Here is an 18,336-nt window from a genome sequence, read left to right as displayed (position 1 = left end):
TCACCTTAAACAGGCTTAGAGCTCCCCCTTCTGGTCTGGAGTGTGAACATGTTGCATGCATTGTGTTACCTGGTCAGAAGATCTCCTTTATTGCCTTCAGACGTAAGACCACTCCCCCTGGTGGAAGAACAACATTACTGCAACGACCAGGACTCTGGGGCGCTGCATATGGTGATCATTTGTTCTCTCTGATATTAATTAGGAGAATATTCTTTATTTCCATTAGAAATTAAATACTTGGCACACTGACGCAGATATGCACTTACAGGGGTTTCCTGTTGGAAAAAGTAATCACCTATCTACAGGATAAGTGATAATGTATTGATTGGTGAGGGTCTGACTACTTGGACCCATTCAGCAAAATGTGGAACTTTTTATCCCCATTAGACTGGAGCGGTATGTCTGACTTGACCACTGATCCATTCATTCCCTCAGTGGCTGCACTTGTTTTTTTCTAGAAGCCCCAAAGAGAATGAATAGAGCTGTGGTCAGACATCCTACGGTGCAGTTTCTAATGGTCGGATCTAAGCGATCACCTCTCCTGTGGAGCCCATGGATCGGTGATCACCAAAGAACGCCATTAGTGTAAACTACCGTAATTATACATCCCAGTTATGGGGGCGCACGGTAGATGTGCAGCAGCCGCCGATGCTCCACTATAATGACAGATATTTGCATACAGCTGTAGGGTGGGCCCCTAGAGTCCATTCCCCTGGTGGGCAGCAGACACCCCAGTCCGACCCCGTGCACGATTCCCACAGTAGGACCTTGACACGGCTTGTCAATCCCGCCAAGTGGGTGAAGCCAGAGATTATATCACTTGGCAGTCCACAGCCGGACTCCTAAAATAGAAGGAATTATTCTGGTCTAGACTTGCAAAGTAAGTACCCCAGCCTCATCCGGGCCAGGCTCATCCGGGCCAGGCTCATCCGGGCCAGACTCGTCCGGGCCAGGCTCGTCCGGGCCAGGCTCGTCCGGGCCAGGCTCGTCTGGGCCAGGCTCGTCCGGGCCAGGCTCATCCGGGCCAGGCTCATCCGGGCCAGGCTATCCATTCCGTGATGTATACAGATTGCATTGTTGGATCTGGTGACAGATCATTAATATCATGGTGGTGCGGCCCCTTCAGCCTCTGAGCCCCGGGCGCAGCCTCGGTATGCACAGCACAGATCTGAGGATAAATAGTATAGCGGATGTTTAATAGTACAATATAGCGCACGGTATAATATACAGCGGGAATATACAGAGCCCCCGTAATAACTGCTGCACACAGCACACACGTTACTGCAGCCCGTCGGTGCCACCAGTATCCAAAGCCGAGATGTAGATCCCTCGCTGACCACTAGATGGAGATGAAGGGAATATGGGACATGTGGGGTCTGACCTCTCATGGCGGCCATGGTGAACATCCTCCTACTTTCTGATACACCTGACATGGAGCAGATGCAATGTTTTTAGATGGACGGGGGCAGCGTCCTCGGGTGGGGGCCGACGTGCTGGTCATCCTCTCTTCTGGAATCCCTAAAGGCGGCTCTTGCGGCTTTGCCGTGGGGGCTTGGACTTGGTGCGAGGCTGTGGTCTGGGGGCTTGCTTGCCGGGATGGTTTCCCGGTAGGGCGGGCCTGCTCTGTGTAGGGGCCGGTGGGTCGCATGTTGTCACAGTCTGTCCTGGGGCCGGTGGTGGTGGCAGCCGTTGGCTCCTGGTCCGCTTCCCTTTCCTGCCCCCTGGGGTCGGCTCCCCCGGTCTCTGCGGGGTCGGTGGCTTCTGAATGAGGCCATGGTCTGTGCCGTCACCCTGGATGCACAACGGTCCGGTCTGGCCCACAGGGGGCAGTAGTTGGCGCTGCACCGCATTGGCTTGGGGTCTATTTGTTTCCACGTCTTCCTCTGTAAAGAATAAAACTGCAGTCACGAGATCGGAGCAGCAGAAAGACCCAGTTATTACATCCGCACACAGGTGCAGTGGCCACCAGAGGGCGCACTGCCTGCATGTCGGCAGCTTACTTTGTGACTGCTGGAAAATAATCGCTGTACATGTAAAAGGGAAGAGTGGAATATATATAGTGAGATATGATGTGTGCACGTCGTCTGTGATGTCAGGGCTGTGCAAAAGTCTCAGGCGGGGTGGAGTAAAGACTGCAGTCAGAAGCTTAGAAATACCCCAGATACTGATGACGGAGGGGACGGGCGATCACCAGATACTGAAGACGGAGGAGACGGGCGGTCACCAGATACTGATGATGGAGGAGACGGGCGGTCACCAGATACTGATGATGGAGGAGACGGGCAGTCACCAGATACTGATGATGGAGGAGACGGGCGGTCACCAGATACTGATGATGGAGGGGACGGGCGGTCACCAGATACTGAAGACGGAGGGGACGGGCAGTCACCAGATACTGAAGATGGAGGGGACGGGCGGTCACCAGATACTGATGATGGAGGAGACGGGCGGTCACCAGATACTGATGATGGAGGAGACGGGCGGTCACCAGATACTGATGATGGAGGGGACGGGCGGTCACCAGATACTGATGATGGAGGGGACGGGCGGTCACCAGATACTGATGATGGAGGGGACGGGCGGTCACCAGATACTGAAGACGGAGGGGACGGGCGGTCACCAGATACTGATGATGGAGGGGACGGGCGGTCACCAGATACTGATGATGGAGGGGACGGGCGGTCACCAGATACTGAAGACGGAGGTGACGGGCGGTCACCAGATACTGATGATGGAGGAGACGGGCGGTCACCAGATACTGATGATGGAGGGGACGGACGGTCACCAGATACTGATGATGGAGGAGACGGGCAGTCACCAGATACTGATGATGGAGGAGACGGGCAGTCACCAGATACTGATGATGGAGGAGACGGGCGGTCACCAGATACTGATGATGGAGGGGACGGACGGTCACCAGATACTGATGATGGAGGAGACGGGCGGTCACCAGATACTGATGATGGAGGAGACGGGAGGTCACCAGATACTGAAGACGGAGGGGACGGGCGGTCAACAGATACTGATGATGGAGGAGACGGGCGGTCACCAGATACTGATGATGGAGGGGACGGGCGGTCACCAGATACTGATGATGGAGGGGACGGACGGTCACCAGATACTGATGATGGAGGAGACGGGCGGTCACCAGATACTGATGATGGAGGAGACGGACGGTCACCAGATACTGATGATGGAGGAGACGGGCGGTCACCAGATACTGATGGAGGAGACGGGCGGTCACCAGATACTGATGATGGAGGAGACGGGCGGTCACCAGATACTGATGATGGAGGAGACGGGCGGTCACCAGATACTGATGATGGAGGAGACGGGCGGTCACCAGATACTGATGATGGAGGAGACGGGCGGTCACCAGATACTGATAATGGAGGAGACGGGCGGTCACCAGATACTGATGATGGAGGTGACGGACGGTCACCAGATACTGATGATGGAGGTGACAGACGGTCACCAGATACTGATGATGGAGGGGATGGGCGGTCACCAGATACTGATGATGGAGGGGATGGGCGGTCACCAGATACTGATGATGGAGACGGGCGGTCACCAGATACTGATGATGGAGGGGACGGGCGGTCACCAGATACTGAAGACGGAGGCGACGGGCAATCACCAGATACTGAAGACGGAGGCGACGGGCGGTCACCAGATACTGAAGACGGAGGCGACGGGCAGTCACCAGATACTGAAGACGGAGGGGACGGGCGGTCACCAGATGCTGATGATGGAGGAGACGGGCGGTCACCAGATACTGATGATGGAGGTGACAGGCGGTCACCAGATACTGATGATGAAGGAGGGGACGGGCGGTCACCAGATACTGATGATGTAGGTGACGGGCAGTCTCCAGATACTGATGATGGAGGGGACGGGCGTTCACCAGATACTGATGATGGAGGAGACGGGCGGTCACCAGATACTGATGATGGAGGGGACGGGAGGTCACCAGATACTGATGATGGAGGGGACGAGCGGTCACCAGATACTGATGATGGAGGAGACGGGCGGTCACCAGATACTGATGATGGAGGAGACGGACAGTCACCAGATACTGATGATGGAGGCGACGGGCGGTCACCAGATACTGATGATGTAGGTGACGGGCAGTCTCCAGATACTGATGATGGAGGAGACGGGCAGTCACCAGATACTGATGATGGAGGAGATGGGCGGTCACCAGATACTGATGATGGAGGTGACGGGCGGTCACCAGATACTGATGATGGAGGGGACGGGCGGTCACCAGATACTGATGATGGAGGAGACGGGCGGTCACCAGATACTGATGATGGAGGAGACGGGCGGTCACCAGATACTGATGATGGAGGAGACGGGCGGTCACCAGATACTGATGATGGAGGGGACGGGCGGTCACCAGATACTGATGATGGAGGAGACGGGCGGTCACCAGATACTGATGATGGAGGAGACGGGCGGTCACCAGATACTGATGATGGAGGTGACGGGCAGTGACCAGATACTGATGATAGAGGGGACGGGCGGTCACCAGATACTGATGATGGAGGTGACGGGCAGTGACCAGATACTGATGATAGAGGGGACGGGCGGTCACCAGATACTGATGATAGAGGTGACGGGCGGTCACCAGATACTGATGATAGAGGTGACGGGCGGTCACCAGATACTGATGATAGAGGTGACGGGCGGTCACCAGATACTGATGATAGAGGTGACGGGCGGTCACCAGATACTGATGATAGAGGGGACGGTGTTGTGAATTCTGTGGCTGAATTCACTCCTGTGGTCACAAGTGGTACTGCAGCTTCTGAGCTTCCTCCCTCAGGTGTTCTGGTGAGCTCGTTGGCTGCTTTGTTATTTAACTCCGCCTGATTCTGTCTTCCTTGCTCCTTGTCAATGTTCCAGTGTTGGATCTGAGCTTCTGGATCTTTCCTGTGGCCTGCTGCTCTGCTTAGATAAGTGCTGCTTTGTTTTTGTTGCCATTTTTTCTGTCCAGCTTGTCTATTCGTTTTGCTGGAAGCTCTGAGACGCAAAGGGTGTACCGCCGTGCCGTTAGTTCGGCACGGTAGGTCTTTTTGCCCCCTTTGCGTGGTTTTTGCTTTAGGGTTTTTTGTAGGGTTAGGGTTTTTGAGACCCTGCATTGAGTAGTGTCGATGCGTTTTTTTGGATTACTTTACGATGAGCCTAGTTCAGTGGATCAGGCTGAGAAAAATTTGCTGGCTTTGTGCCAGGGTCAGGATGAGATAGAGGTATATTGTCAGAAATTTAGGAAGTGGTCAGTACTCACTCTGTGGAATGAATCTGCGCTGGCAGCTTTGTTCAGAAAGGGTCTCTCTGAGGCTCTTAAGGATGTCATGGTGGGTTTTCCTATGCCTGCTGGTTTGAATGAGTCTATGTCTTTGGCCATTCACATCGGTCGACGCTTGCGCGAGCGTAAATCTGTGCACCATTTGGCGGTATTATCTAAGAATAAACCTGAGCCTATGCAGTGCGATAGGACTATGACCAGAGTTGAACGGCAAGAACACAGACGTCTGAATGGGCTATGTTTCTACTGTGGTGATTCCACTCATGCTATTTCTGATTGTCCTAAGCGCACTAAGCGGTCCGCTAGGTCTGCCGTCATTGGTACTGTACAGTCCAAATTCCTTCTGTCCATTACCTTAATATGCTCTTTGTCATCGTATTCTGTCATGGCGTTTGTGGATTCAGGAGCTGCCCTGAATCTGATGGATTTGGATTATGCTAAACGTTGTGGGTTTTTCTTGGAGCCTTTGCGGTGTCCTATTCCGTTGAGAGGAATTGATGCTACACCTTTGGCCAAGAATAAACCTCAGTACTGGGCCCAGCTGACCATGTGCATGGCTCCTGCACATCAGGAAGTTATTCGCTTTCTAGTGCTACATAATCTGCATGATGTGGTCGTGTTGGGGTTGCCATGGCTACAAACCCATAATCCAGTATTGGATTGGAACTCTATGTCGGTGTCCAGCTGGGGTTGTCAGGGGGTACATGGTGATGTTCCATTTTTGTCTATTTCGTCATCCACCCCTTCTGAGGTCCCAGAGTTCTTGTCTGATTATCAGGATGTATTTGAAGAGCCCAAGTCCGATGCCCTACCTCCGCATAGGGATTGTGATTGTGCTATCAATTTGATTCCTGGTAGTAAATTCCCTAAAGGTCGATTATTTAATTTATCCGTGCCCGAACACGCCGCTATGCGCAGTTATGTGAAGGAATCCCTGGAGAAGGGACATATTCGTCCATCGTCATCACCACTGGGAGCAGGGTTCTTTTTTGTAGCCAAGAAGGATGGTTCGCTGAGACCGTGTATTGATTACCGCCTTCTTAATAAGATCACTGTTAAGTTTCAGTATCCCTTGCCATTGTTATCTGACTTGTTTGCTCGGATTAAGGGGGCTAGTTGGTTCACTAAGATAGATCTTCGTGGTGCGTATAATCTGGTGAGAATCAGGCAAGGAGATGAATGGAAAACTGCATTCAATACGCCCGAGGGTCATTTTGAGTATCTAGTGATGCCGTTCGGACTTGCCAATGCTCCATCAGTGTTTCAGTCTTTAATGCATGACATCTTCCGTGAGTATCTGGATAAATTCCTGATTGTTTACTTGGATGACATTTTGATCTTCTCAGATGATTGGGAGTCTCATGTGAAGCAGGTCAGAATGGTTTTTCAGGTCCTGCGTGCTAATTCTTTGTTTGTGAAGGGATCAAAGTGTCTCTTCGGTGTGCAGAAAGTTTCATTTTTGGGGTTCATCTTTTCCCCTTCTACTATCGAGATGGATCCGGTTAAGGTCCAAGCCATCCAGGATTGGACTCAGCCGACATCTCTGAAAAGTCTGCAAAAATTCCTGGGCTTTGCTAATTTTTATCGTCGCTTCATTTGTAATTTTTCTAGCATTGCCAAACCATTGACCGATTTGACCAAGAAGGGTGCTGATTTGGTTAATTGGTCTTCTGCTGCTGTGGAAGCTTTTCAGGAGTTGAAGCATCGTTTTTGTTCTGCCCCTGTGTTGTGTCAACCAGATGTTTCTCTTCCGTTCCAGGTCGAGGTTGATGCTTCTGAGATTGGAGCAGGGGCGGTTTTGTCACAGAGAGGTTCTGGTTGCTCAGTGTTGAAACCATGCGCTTTCTTTTCCAGGAAGTTTTCGGCTGCTGAACGTAATTATGATGTGGGCAACCGAGAGTTGCTGGCCATGAAGTGGGCATTTGAGGAATGGCGTCATTGGCTTGAAGGAGCTAAGCATCGCGTGGTGGTATTGACTGATCATAAGAACCTTACTTATCTCGAGTCTGCCAAGCGCTTGAATCCTAGACAGGCCCGTTGGTCGTTATTTTTTGCCCGCTTCGATTTTGTGATTTCGTACCTTCCGGGCTCTAAAAATGTGAAGGCGGATGCTCTGTCTAGGAGTTTTGTGCCCGACTCTCCGGGTTCATCTGAGCCGGCGAGTATCCTCAAGGAAGGAGTCATTGTGTCTGCCATCTCCCCTGATTTGCGGTGAGTGTTGCAAAAATTTCAGGCGAATAAACCTGATCGTTGTCCGGCGGAGAAACTGTTCGTCCCTGATAGGTGGACTAGTAAAGTTATCTCGGAACTTCATTGTTCGGTGTTGGCTGGTCATCCTGGAATCTTTGGTACCAGAGAGTTAGTGGCTAGATCCTTCTGGTGGCCATCTCTGTCACGGGATGTACGTGCTTTTGTGCAGTCCTGTGGGATTTGTGCTAGGGCTAAGCCCTGCTGTTCACGTGCCAGTGGGTTGCTTTTGCCCTTGCCGGTCCCAAAGAGGCCTTGGACACATATTTCGATGGATTTCATTTCTGACCTTCCCGTTTCTCAAAAGATGTCAGTCATTTGGGTGGTCTGTGATCGCTTTTCTAAAATGGTCCATCTGGTGCCCTTGGTTAAATTGCCTTCCTCTTCTGATTTGGTGCCTTTGTTCTTCCAGCATGTGGTTCGTTTGCATGGCATTCCTGAGAATATTGTTTCTGACAGAGGTTCCCAGTTTGTTTCAAGGTTTTGGCGAGCCTTTTGTGGTAGGATGGGCATTGACCTATCTTTTTCCTCGGCTTTCCATCCTCAGACTAATGGCCATACCGAACGAACCAATCAGACCTTGGAAACATATCTGAGATGTTTTGTTTCTGCAGACCAGGATGATTGGGTGTCCTTTTTGCCGTTGGCTGAGTTCGCCCTTAATAATCGGGCCAGCTCGGCTATCTTGGTCTCTCCATTTTTCTGCAATTCTAGGTTCCATCCTCGTTTCTCTTCAGGACAGGTTGAGTCTTCGGACTGTCCTGGTGTGGATTCTGTGGTGGACAGGTTGCAGCAGATCTGGACTCAGGTAGTGGACAATTTGACCTTGTCCCAGGAGAAGGCTCAACTTTTCGCTAATCGCAGACGCCGTGTGGGTCCCCGACTTCGTGTTGGGGATCTGGTTTGGTTATCTTCTCGTCATATTCCTATGAAGGTTTCCTCTCCTAAATTTAAACCTCGTTTTATTGGTCCGTATAGGATTTCTGAGATTCTCAATCCTGTGTCTTTTCGTTTGACCCTCCCAGACTCCTTTTCCATACATAATGTATTCCATAGGTCGTTGTTGCGGAGATACGTGGCACCTATGGTTCCATCTGTTGAGCCTCCTGCCCCGGTTTTGGTGGAGGGGGAATTGGAGTATATTGTGGAGAAAATTTTGGATTCTCGTGTTTCTAGACGGAAACTCCAGTATCTGGTTAAATGGAAGGGTTATGCTCAGGAAGATAATTCCTGGGTTTTTGCCTCTGATGTCCATGCTCCAGATCTTGTTCGTGCCTTTCATGTGGCTCATCCTGGTCGGCCTGGGGGCTCTGGTGAGGGTTCGGTGACCCCTCCTCAAGGGGGGGGTACTGTTGTGAATTCTGTGGCTGAATTCACTCCTGTGGTCACAAGTGGTACTGCAGCTTCTGAGCTTCCTCCCTCAGGTGTTCTGGTGAGCTCGTTGGCTGCTTTGTTATTTAACTCCGCCTGATTCTGTCTTCCTTGCTCCTTGTCAATGTACCAGTGTTGGATCTGAGCTTCTGGATTTTTCCTGTGGCCTGCAGCTCTGCTTAGATAAGTGCTGCTTTGTTTTTGTTGCTACTTTTTCTGTCCAGCTTGTCCATTCGTTTTGCTGGTAGCTCTGAGACGCAAAGGGTGTACCGCCGTGCCGTTAGTTCGGCATGGTGGGTCTTTTTGCCCCCTTTGCGTGGTTTTTTGCTTTAGGGTTTTTTGTAGACTGCAAAGTTCTCTTTGCTATCCTCGCTCTATCTAGAATATCGGGCCCCACTTTGCTGAATCTATTTCATCCCTACGTTTGTCTTTTCATCTTGCTAACAGTCATTATATGTGGGGGGCTGCCTATTCCTTTGGGGTATGTCTCTGAGGCAAGCCAGGCTTGTATTTCTATCTTCAGGCTAGTCAGTTCCTCAGGTTGTGCTGAGTTGCATAGGTAGTGATAGGCGCAATCCACAGCTGCCTTTAGTTGTGTTTAGGATAGGTTCAGGTATTGCAGTCTACAGAGATTCCACGTCTCAGAGCTCGTTCTATTGTTTTTGGGTTATTGTCAGATCACTGTGTGTGCTCTGATTGCTGGCACACTGTGTCTCTGGATTGCCTTCATAACATGACGGGCGATCACCAGATACTGATGATGGAGGAGACGGGCAGTCACCAGATACTGATGATGGAGGAGACGGGCGATCACCAGATACTGATGATGGAGGAGACGGGCAGTCACCAGATACTGATGATGGAGGGGACGGGCGGTCACCAGATACTGATGATGGAGGTGACGGGCGGTCACCAGATACTGATGATGGAGGAGACGGACGGTCACCAGATACTGATGATGGAGGAGACGGGCGGTCACCAGATACTGATGATGGAGGAGACGGGCGGTCACCAGATACTGATGATGGAGACGACGAGCGGTCACCAGATACTGATGATGGAGGTGACGGGCGGTCACCAGATACTGATGATGGAGGTGACGGGCGGTCACCAGATACTGATGATGGAGGAGACGGGCGGTCACCAGATACTGATGATGGAGGAGACGGGCGGTCACCAGATAATGATGATGGAGGAGACGGACGGTCACCAGATACTGATGATGGAGGAGACGGGCGGTCACCAGATACTGATGATGGAGGAGACGGGCGGTCACCAGATACTGATGATGGAGGAGACGGGCGATCACCAGATACTTATGATGGAGGAGACGGGCAGTCACCAGATACTGATGATGGAGGAGACGGGCGATCACCAGATACTGATGATGGAGGAGACGGGCAGTCACCAGATACTGATGATGGAGGGGACGGGCGGTCACCAGATACTGATGATGTAGGTGACGGGCAGTCTCCAGATACTGATGATGGAGGAGACGGGCAGTCACCAGATACTGATGATGGAGGAGATGGGCGGTCACCAGATACTGATGATGGAGGTGACGGGCGGTCACCAGATACTGATGATGGAGGGGACGGGCGGTCACCAGATACTGATGATGGAGGAGACGGGCGGTCACCAGATACTGATGATGGAGGAGACGGGCGGTCACCAGATACTGATGATGGAGGAGACGGGCGGTCACCAGATACTGATGATGGAGGGGACGGGCGGTCACCAGATACTGATGATGGAGGAGACGGGTGGTCACCAGATACTGATGATGGAGGAGACGGGCGGTCACCAGATACTGATGATGGAGGTGACGGGCAGTGACCAGATACTGATGATAGAGGGGACGGGCGGTCACCAGATACTGATGATGGAGGTGACGGGCAGTGACCAGATACTGATGATAGAGGGGACGGGCGGTCACCAGATACTGATGATAGAGGTGACGGGCGGTCACCAGATACTGATGATAGAGGTGACGGGCGGTCACCAGATACTGATGATAGAGGTGACGGGCGGTCACCAGATACTGATGATAGAGGTGACGGGCGGTCACCAGATACTGATGATAGAGGGGACGGTGTTGTGAATTCTGTGGCTGAATTCACTCCTGTGGTCACAAGTGGTACTGCAGCTTCTGAGCTTCCTCCCTCAGGTGTTCTGGTGAGCTCGTTGGCTGCTTTGTTATTTAACTCCGCCTGATTCTGTCTTCCTTGCTCCTTGTCAATGTTCCAGTGTTGGATCTGAGCTTCTGGATCTTTCCTGTGGCCTGCTGCTCTGCTTAGATAAGTGCTGCTTTGTTTTTGTTGCCATTTTTTCTGTCCAGCTTGTCTATTCGTTTTGCTGGAAGCTCTGAGACGCAAAGGGTGTACCGCCGTGCCGTTAGTTCGGCACGGTAGGTCTTTTTGCCCCCTTTGCGTGGTTTTTGCTTTAGGGTTTTTTGTAGGGTTAGGGTTTTTGAGACCCTGCATTGAGTAGTGTCGATGCGTTTTTTTGGATTACTTTACGATGAGCCTAGTTCAGTGGATCAGGCTGAGAAAAATTTGCTGGCTTTGTGCCAGGGTCAGGATGAGATAGAGGTATATTGTCAGAAATTTAGGAAGTGGTCAGTACTCACTCTGTGGAATGAATCTGCGCTGGCAGCTTTGTTCAGAAAGGGTCTCTCTGAGGCTCTTAAGGATGTCATGGTGGGTTTTCCTATGCCTGCTGGTTTGAATGAGTCTATGTCTTTGGCCATTCAGATCGGTCGACGCTTGCGCGAGCGTAAATCTGTGCACCATTTGGCGGTATTATCTAAGAATAAACCTGAGCCTATGCAGTGCGATAGGACTATGACCAGAGTTGAACGGCAAGAACACAGACGTCTGAATGGGCTATGTTTCTACTGTGGTGATTCCACTCATGCTATTTCTGATTGTCCTAAGCGCACTAAGCGGTCCGCTAGGTCTGCCGTCATTGGTACTGTACAGTCCAAATTCCTTCTGTCCATTACCTTAATATGCTCTTTGTCATCGTATTCTGTCATGGCGTTTGTGGATTCAGGCGCTGCCCTGAATTTGATGGACTTGGATTATGCTAAACGTTGTGGGTTTTTCTTGGAGCCCTTGCAGTGTCCTATTCCATTGAGAGGAATTGATGCTACACCTTTGGCCAAGAATAAACCTCAGTACTGGGCCCAGCTGACCATGTGCATGGCTCCTGCACATCAGAAAGTTATTCGCTTTCTAGTGCTACATAATCTGCATGATGTGGTCGTGTTGGGGTTGCCATGGCTACAAACCCATAATCCAGTATTGGATTGGAACTCTATGTCGGTGTCCAGCTGGGGTTGTCAGGGGGTACATGGTGATGTTCCATTTTTGTCTATTTCGTCATCCACCCCTTCTGAGGTCCCAGAGTTCTTGTCTGATTATCAGGATGTATTTGAAGAGCCCAAGTCCGATGCCCTACCTCCGCATAGGGATTGTGATTGTGCTATCAATTTGATTCCTGGTAGTAAATTCCCTAAAGGTCGATTATTTAATTTATCCGTGCCCGAACACGCCGCTATGCGCAGTTATGTGAAGGAATCCCTGGAGAAGGGACATATTCGTCCATCGTCATCACCACTGGGAGCAGGGTTCTTTTTTGTAGCCAAGAAGGATGGTTCGCTGAGACCGTGTATTGATTACCGCCTTCTTAATAAGATCACTGTTAAGTTTCAGTATCCCTTGCCATTGTTATCTGACTTGTTTGCTCGGATTAAGGGGGCTAGTTGGTTCACTAAGATAGATCTTCGTGGTGCGTATAATCTGGTGAGAATCAGGCAAGGAGATGAATGGAAAACTGCATTCAATACGCCCGAGGGTCATTTTGAGTATCTAGTGATGCCGTTCGGACTTGCCAATGCTCCATCAGTGTTTCAGTCTTTAATGCATGACATCTTCCGTGAGTATCTGGATAAATTCCTGATTGTTTACTTGGATGACATTTTGATCTTCTCAGATGATTGGGAGTCTCATGTGAAGCAGGTCAGAATGGTTTTTCAGGTCCTGCGTGCTAATTCTTTGTTTGTGAAGGGATCAAAGTGTCTCTTCGGTGTGCAGAAAGTTTCATTTTTGGGGTTCATCTTTTCCCCTTCTACTATCGAGATGGATCCGGTTAAGGTCCAAGCCATCCAGGATTGGACTCAGCCGACATCTCTGAAAAGTCTGCAAAAATTCCTGGGCTTTGCTAATTTTTATCGTCGCTTCATTTGTAATTTTTCTAGCATTGCCAAACCATTGACCGATTTGACCAAGAAGGGTGCTGATTTGGTTAATTGGTCTTCTGCTGCTGTGGAAGCTTTTCAGGAGTTGAAGCATCGTTTTTGTTCTGCCCCTGTGTTGTGTCAACCAGATGTTTCTCTTCCGTTCCAGGTCGAGGTTGATGCTTCTGAGATTGGAGCAGGGGCGGTTTTGTCACAGAGAGGTTCTGGTTGCTCAGTGTTGAAACCATGCGCTTTCTTTTCCAGGAAGTTTTCGGCTGCTGAACGTAATTATGATGTGGGCAACCGAGAGTTGCTGGCCATGAAGTGGGCATTTGAGGAATGGCGTCATTGGCTTGAAGGAGCTAAGCATCGCGTGGTGGTATTGACTGATCATAAGAACCTTACTTATCTCGAGTCTGCCAAGCGCTTGAATCCTAGACAGGCCCGTTGGTCGTTATTTTTTGCCCGCTTCGATTTTGTGATTTCGTACCTTCCGGGCTCTAAAAATGTGAAGGCGGATGCTCTGTCTAGGAGTTTTGTGCCCGACTCTCCGGGTTCATCTGAGCCGGCGAGTATCCTCAAGGAAGGAGTCATTGTGTCTGCCATCTCCCCTGATTTGCGGTGAGTGTTGCAAAAATTTCAGGCGAATAAACCTGATCGTTGTCCGGCGGAGAAACTGTTCGTCCCTGATAGGTGGACTAGTAAAGTTATCTCGGAACTTCATTGTTCGGTGTTGGCTGGTCATCCTGGAATCTTTGGTACCAGAGAGTTAGTGGCTAGATCCTTCTGGTGGCCATCTCTGTCACGGGATGTACGTGCTTTTGTGCAGTCCTGTGGGATTTGTGCTAGGGCTAAGCCCTGCTGTTCACGTGCCAGTGGGTTGCTTTTGCCCTTGCCGGTCCCAAAGAGGCCTTGGACACATATTTCGATGGATTTCATTTCTGACCTTCCCGTTTCTCAAAAGATGTCAGTCATTTGGGTGGTCTGTGATCGCTTTTCTAAAATGGTCCATCTGGTGCCCTTGGTTAAATTGCCTTCCTCTTCTGATTTGGTGCCTTTGTTCTTCCAGCATGTGGTTCGTTTGCATGGCATTCCTGAGAATATTGTTTCTGACAGAGGTTCCCAGTTTGTTTCAAGGTTTTGGCGAGCCTTTTGTGGTAGGATGGGCATTGACCTATCTTTTTCCTCGGCTTTCCATCCTCAGACTAATGGCCATACCGAACGAACCAATCAGACCTTGGAAACATATCTGAGATGTTTTGTTTCTGCAGACCAGGATGATTGGGTGTCCTTTTTGCCGTTGGCTGAGTTCGCCCTTAATAATCGGGCCAGCTCGGCTATCTTGGTCTCTCCATTTTTCTGCAATTCTAGGTTCCATCCTCGTTTCTCTTCAGGACAGGTTGAGTCTTCGGACTGTCCTGGTGTGGATTCTGTGGTGGACAGGTTGCAGCAGATCTGGACTCAGGTAGTGGACAATTTGACCTTGTCCCAGGAGAAGGCTCAACTTTTCGCTAATCGCAGACGCCGTGTGGGTCCCCGACTTCGTGTTGGGGATCTGGTTTGGTTATCTTCTCGTCATATTCCTATGAAGGTTTCCTCTCCTAAATTTAAACCTCGTTTTATTGGTCCGTATAGGATTTCTGAGATTCTCAATCCTGTGTCTTTTCGTTTGACCCTCCCAGACTCCTTTTCCATACATAATGTATTCCATAGGTCGTTGTTGCGGAGATACGTGGCACCTATGGTTCCATCTGTTGAGCCTCCTGCCCCGGTTTTGGTGGAGGGGGAATTGGAGTATATTGTGGAGAAAATTTTGGATTCTCGTGTTTCTAGACGGAAACTCCAGTATCTGGTTAAATGGAAGGGTTATGCTCAGGAAGATAATTCCTGGGTTTTTGCCTCTGATGTCCATGCTCCAGATCTTGTTCGTGCCTTTCATGTGGCTCATCATGGTCGGCCTGGGGGCTCTGGTGAGGGTTCGGTGACCCCTCCTCAAGGGGGGGGTACTGTTGTGAATTCTGTGGCTGAATTCACTCCTGTGGTCACAAGTGGTACTGCAGCTTCTGAGCTTCCTCCCTCAGGTGTTCTGGTGAGCTCGTTGGCTGCTTTGTTATTTAACTCCGCCTGATTCTGTCTTCCTTGCTCCTTGTCAATGTACCAGTGTTGGATCTGAGCTTCTGGATCTTTCCTGTGGCCTGCAGCTCTGCTTAGATAAGTGCTGCTTTGTTTTTGTTGCTACTTTTTCTGTCCAGCTTGTCCATTCGTTTTGCTGGTAGCTCTGAGACGCAAAGGGTGTACCGCCGTGCCGTTAGTTCGGCATGGTGGGTCTTTTTGCCCCCTTTGCGTGGTTTTTTGCTTTAGGGTTTTTTGTAGACTGCAAAGTTCTCTTTGCTATCCTCGCTCTATCTAGAATATCGGGCCCCACTTTGCTGAATCTATTTCATCCCTACGTTTGTCTTTTCATCTTGCTAACAGTCATTATATGTGGGGGGCTGCCTATTCCTTTGGGGTATGTCTCTGAGGCAAGCCAGGCTTGTATTTCTATCTTCAGGCTAGTCAGTTCCTCAGGTTGTGCTGAGTTGCATAGGTAGTGATAGGCGCAATCCACAGCTGCCTTTAGTTGTGTTTAGGATAGGTTCAGGTATTGCAGTCTACAGAGATTCCACGTCTCAGAGCTCGTTCTATTGTTTTTGGGTTATTGTCAGATCACTGTGTGTGCTCTGATTGCTGGCACACTGTGTCTCTGGATTGCCTTCATAACATGACGGGCGATCACCAGATACTGATGATGGAGGAGACGGGCAGTCACCAGATACTGATGATGGAGGAGACGGGCGATCACCAGATACTGATGATGGAGGAGACGGGCAGTCACCAGATACTGATGATGGAGGGGACGGGCGGTCACCAGATACTGATGATGGAGGTGACGGGCGGTCACCAGATACTGATGATGGAGGAGACGGACGGTCACCAGATACTGATGATGGAGGAGACGGGCGGTCACCAGATACTGATGATGGAGGAGACGGGCGGTCACCAGATACTGATGATGGAGACGACGAGCGGTCACCAGATACTGATGATGGAGGTGACGGGCGGTCACCAGATACTGATGATGGAGGTGACGGGCGGTCACCAGATACTGATGATGGAGGAGACGGGCGGTCACCAGATACTGATGATGGAGGAGACGGGCGGTCACCAGATAATGATGATGGAGGAGACGGACGGTCACCAGATACTGATGATGGAGGAGACGGGCGGTCACCAGATACTGATGATGGAGGAGACGGGCGGTCACCAGATACTGATGATGGAGGAGACGGGCGATCACCAGATACTTATGATGGAGGAGACGGGCAGTCACCAGATACTGATGATGGAGGAGACGGGCGATCACCAGATACTGATGATGGAGGAGACGGGCAGTCACCAGATACTGATGATGGAGGGGACGGGCGGTCACCAGATACTGATGATGTAGGTGACGGGCAGTCTCCAGATACTGATGATGGAGGAGACGGGCAGTCACCAGATACTGATGATGGAGGAGATGGGCGGTCACCAGATACTGATGATGGAGGTGACGGGCGGTCACCAGATACTGATGATGGAGGGGACGGGCGGTCACCAGATACTGATGATGGAGGAGACGGGCGGTCACCAGATACTGATGATGGAGGAGACGGGCGGTCACCAGATACTGATGATGGAGGAGACGGGCGGTCACCAGATACTGATGATGGAGGGGACGGGCGGTCACCAGATACTGATGATGGAGGAGACGGGTGGTCACCAGATACTGATGATGGAGGAGACGGGCGGTCACCAGATACTGATGATGGAGGTGACGGGCAGTGACCAGATACTGATGATAGAGGGGACGGGCGGTCACCAGATACTGATGATGGAGGTGACGGGCAGTGACCAGATACTGATGATAGAGGGGACGGGCGGTCACCAGATACTGATGATAGAGGTGACGGGCGGTCACCAGATACTGATGATAGAGGTGACGGGCGGTCACCAGATACTGATGATAGAGGTGACGGGCGGTCACCAGATACTGATGATAGAGGTGACGGGCGGTCACCAGATACTGATGATAGAGGGGACGGTGTTGTGAATTCTGTGGCTGAATTCACTCCTGTGGTCACAAGTGGTACTGCAGCTTCTGAGCTTCCTCCCTCAGGTGTTCTGGTGAGCTCGTTGGCTGCTTTGTTATTTAACTCCGCCTGATTCTGTCTTCCTTGCTCCTTGTCAATGTTCCAGTGTTGGATCTGAGCTTCTGGATCTTTCCTGTGGCCTGCTGCTCTGCTTAGATAAGTGCTGCTTTGTTTTTGTTGCCATTTTTTCTGTCCAGCTTGTCTATTCGTTTTGCTGGAAGCTCTGAGACGCAAAGGGTGTACCGCCGTGCCGTTAGTTCGGCACGGTAGGTCTTTTTGCCCCCTTTGCGTGGTTTTTGCTTTAGGGTTTTTTGTAGGGTTAGGGTTTTTGAGACCCTGCATTGAGTAGTGTCGATGCGTTTTTTTGGATTACTTTACGATGAGCCTAGTTCAGTGGATCAGGCTGAGAAAAATTTGCTGGCTTTGTGCCAGGGTCAGGATGAGATAGAGGTATATTGTCAGAAATTTAGGAAGTGGTCAGTACTCACTCTGTGGAATGAATCTGCGCTGGCAGCTTTGTTCAGAAAGGGTCTCTCTGAGGCTCTTAAGGATGTCATGGTGGGTTTTCCTATGCCTGCTGGTTTGAATGAGTCTATGTCTTTGGCCATTCAGATCGGTCGACGCTTGCGCGAGCGTAAATCTGTGCACCATTTGGCGGTATTATCTAAGAATAAACCTGAGCCTATGCAGTGCGATAGGACTATGACCAGAGTTGAACGGCAAGAACACAGACGTCTGAATGGGCTATGTTTCTACTGTGGTGATTCCACTCATGCTATTTCTGATTGTCCTAAGCGCACTAAGCGGTCCGCTAGGTCTGCCGTCATTGGTACTGTACAGTCCAAATTCCTTCTGTCCATTACCTTAATATGCTCTTTGTCATCGTATTCTGTCATGGCGTTTGTGGATTCAGGCGCTGCCCTGAATTTGATGGACTTGGATTATGCTAAACGTTGTGGGTTTTTCTTGGAGCCCTTGCAGTGTCCTATTCCATTGAG

The 18,336-nt window shown here is 50.6% G+C and overlaps 1 protein-coding gene across 1 annotated transcript in view; it reads right to left on the bottom strand.

The window, feature by feature from the left end:
• Nucleotides 1-1,179: 1,179 nt before the first annotated feature.
• CD2 (CD2 molecule) overlaps nt 1,180-18,336 on the bottom strand; it is a 135,263-nt gene continuing 118,106 nt past the window's right edge. The window contains exon 5 of the mRNA XM_069760014.1: nt 1,180-1,883. Within this exon, the coding sequence (XP_069616115.1) occupies nt 1,519-1,883 (365 nt within the window). The 3' untranslated portion in view covers nt 1,180-1,518. The remainder of the gene's footprint in view (nt 1,884-18,336) is intronic.

Source organism: Ranitomeya imitator, chromosome 3, assembly GCF_032444005.1.
Source record: "Ranitomeya imitator isolate aRanImi1 chromosome 3, aRanImi1.pri, whole genome shotgun sequence".
NCBI lineage: Eukaryota > Metazoa > Chordata > Amphibia > Anura > Dendrobatidae > Ranitomeya > Ranitomeya imitator.
The sequence above is the reverse complement of the archived record's forward strand: the minus strand, read 5'-3'. Positions and strand labels throughout refer to the sequence as shown.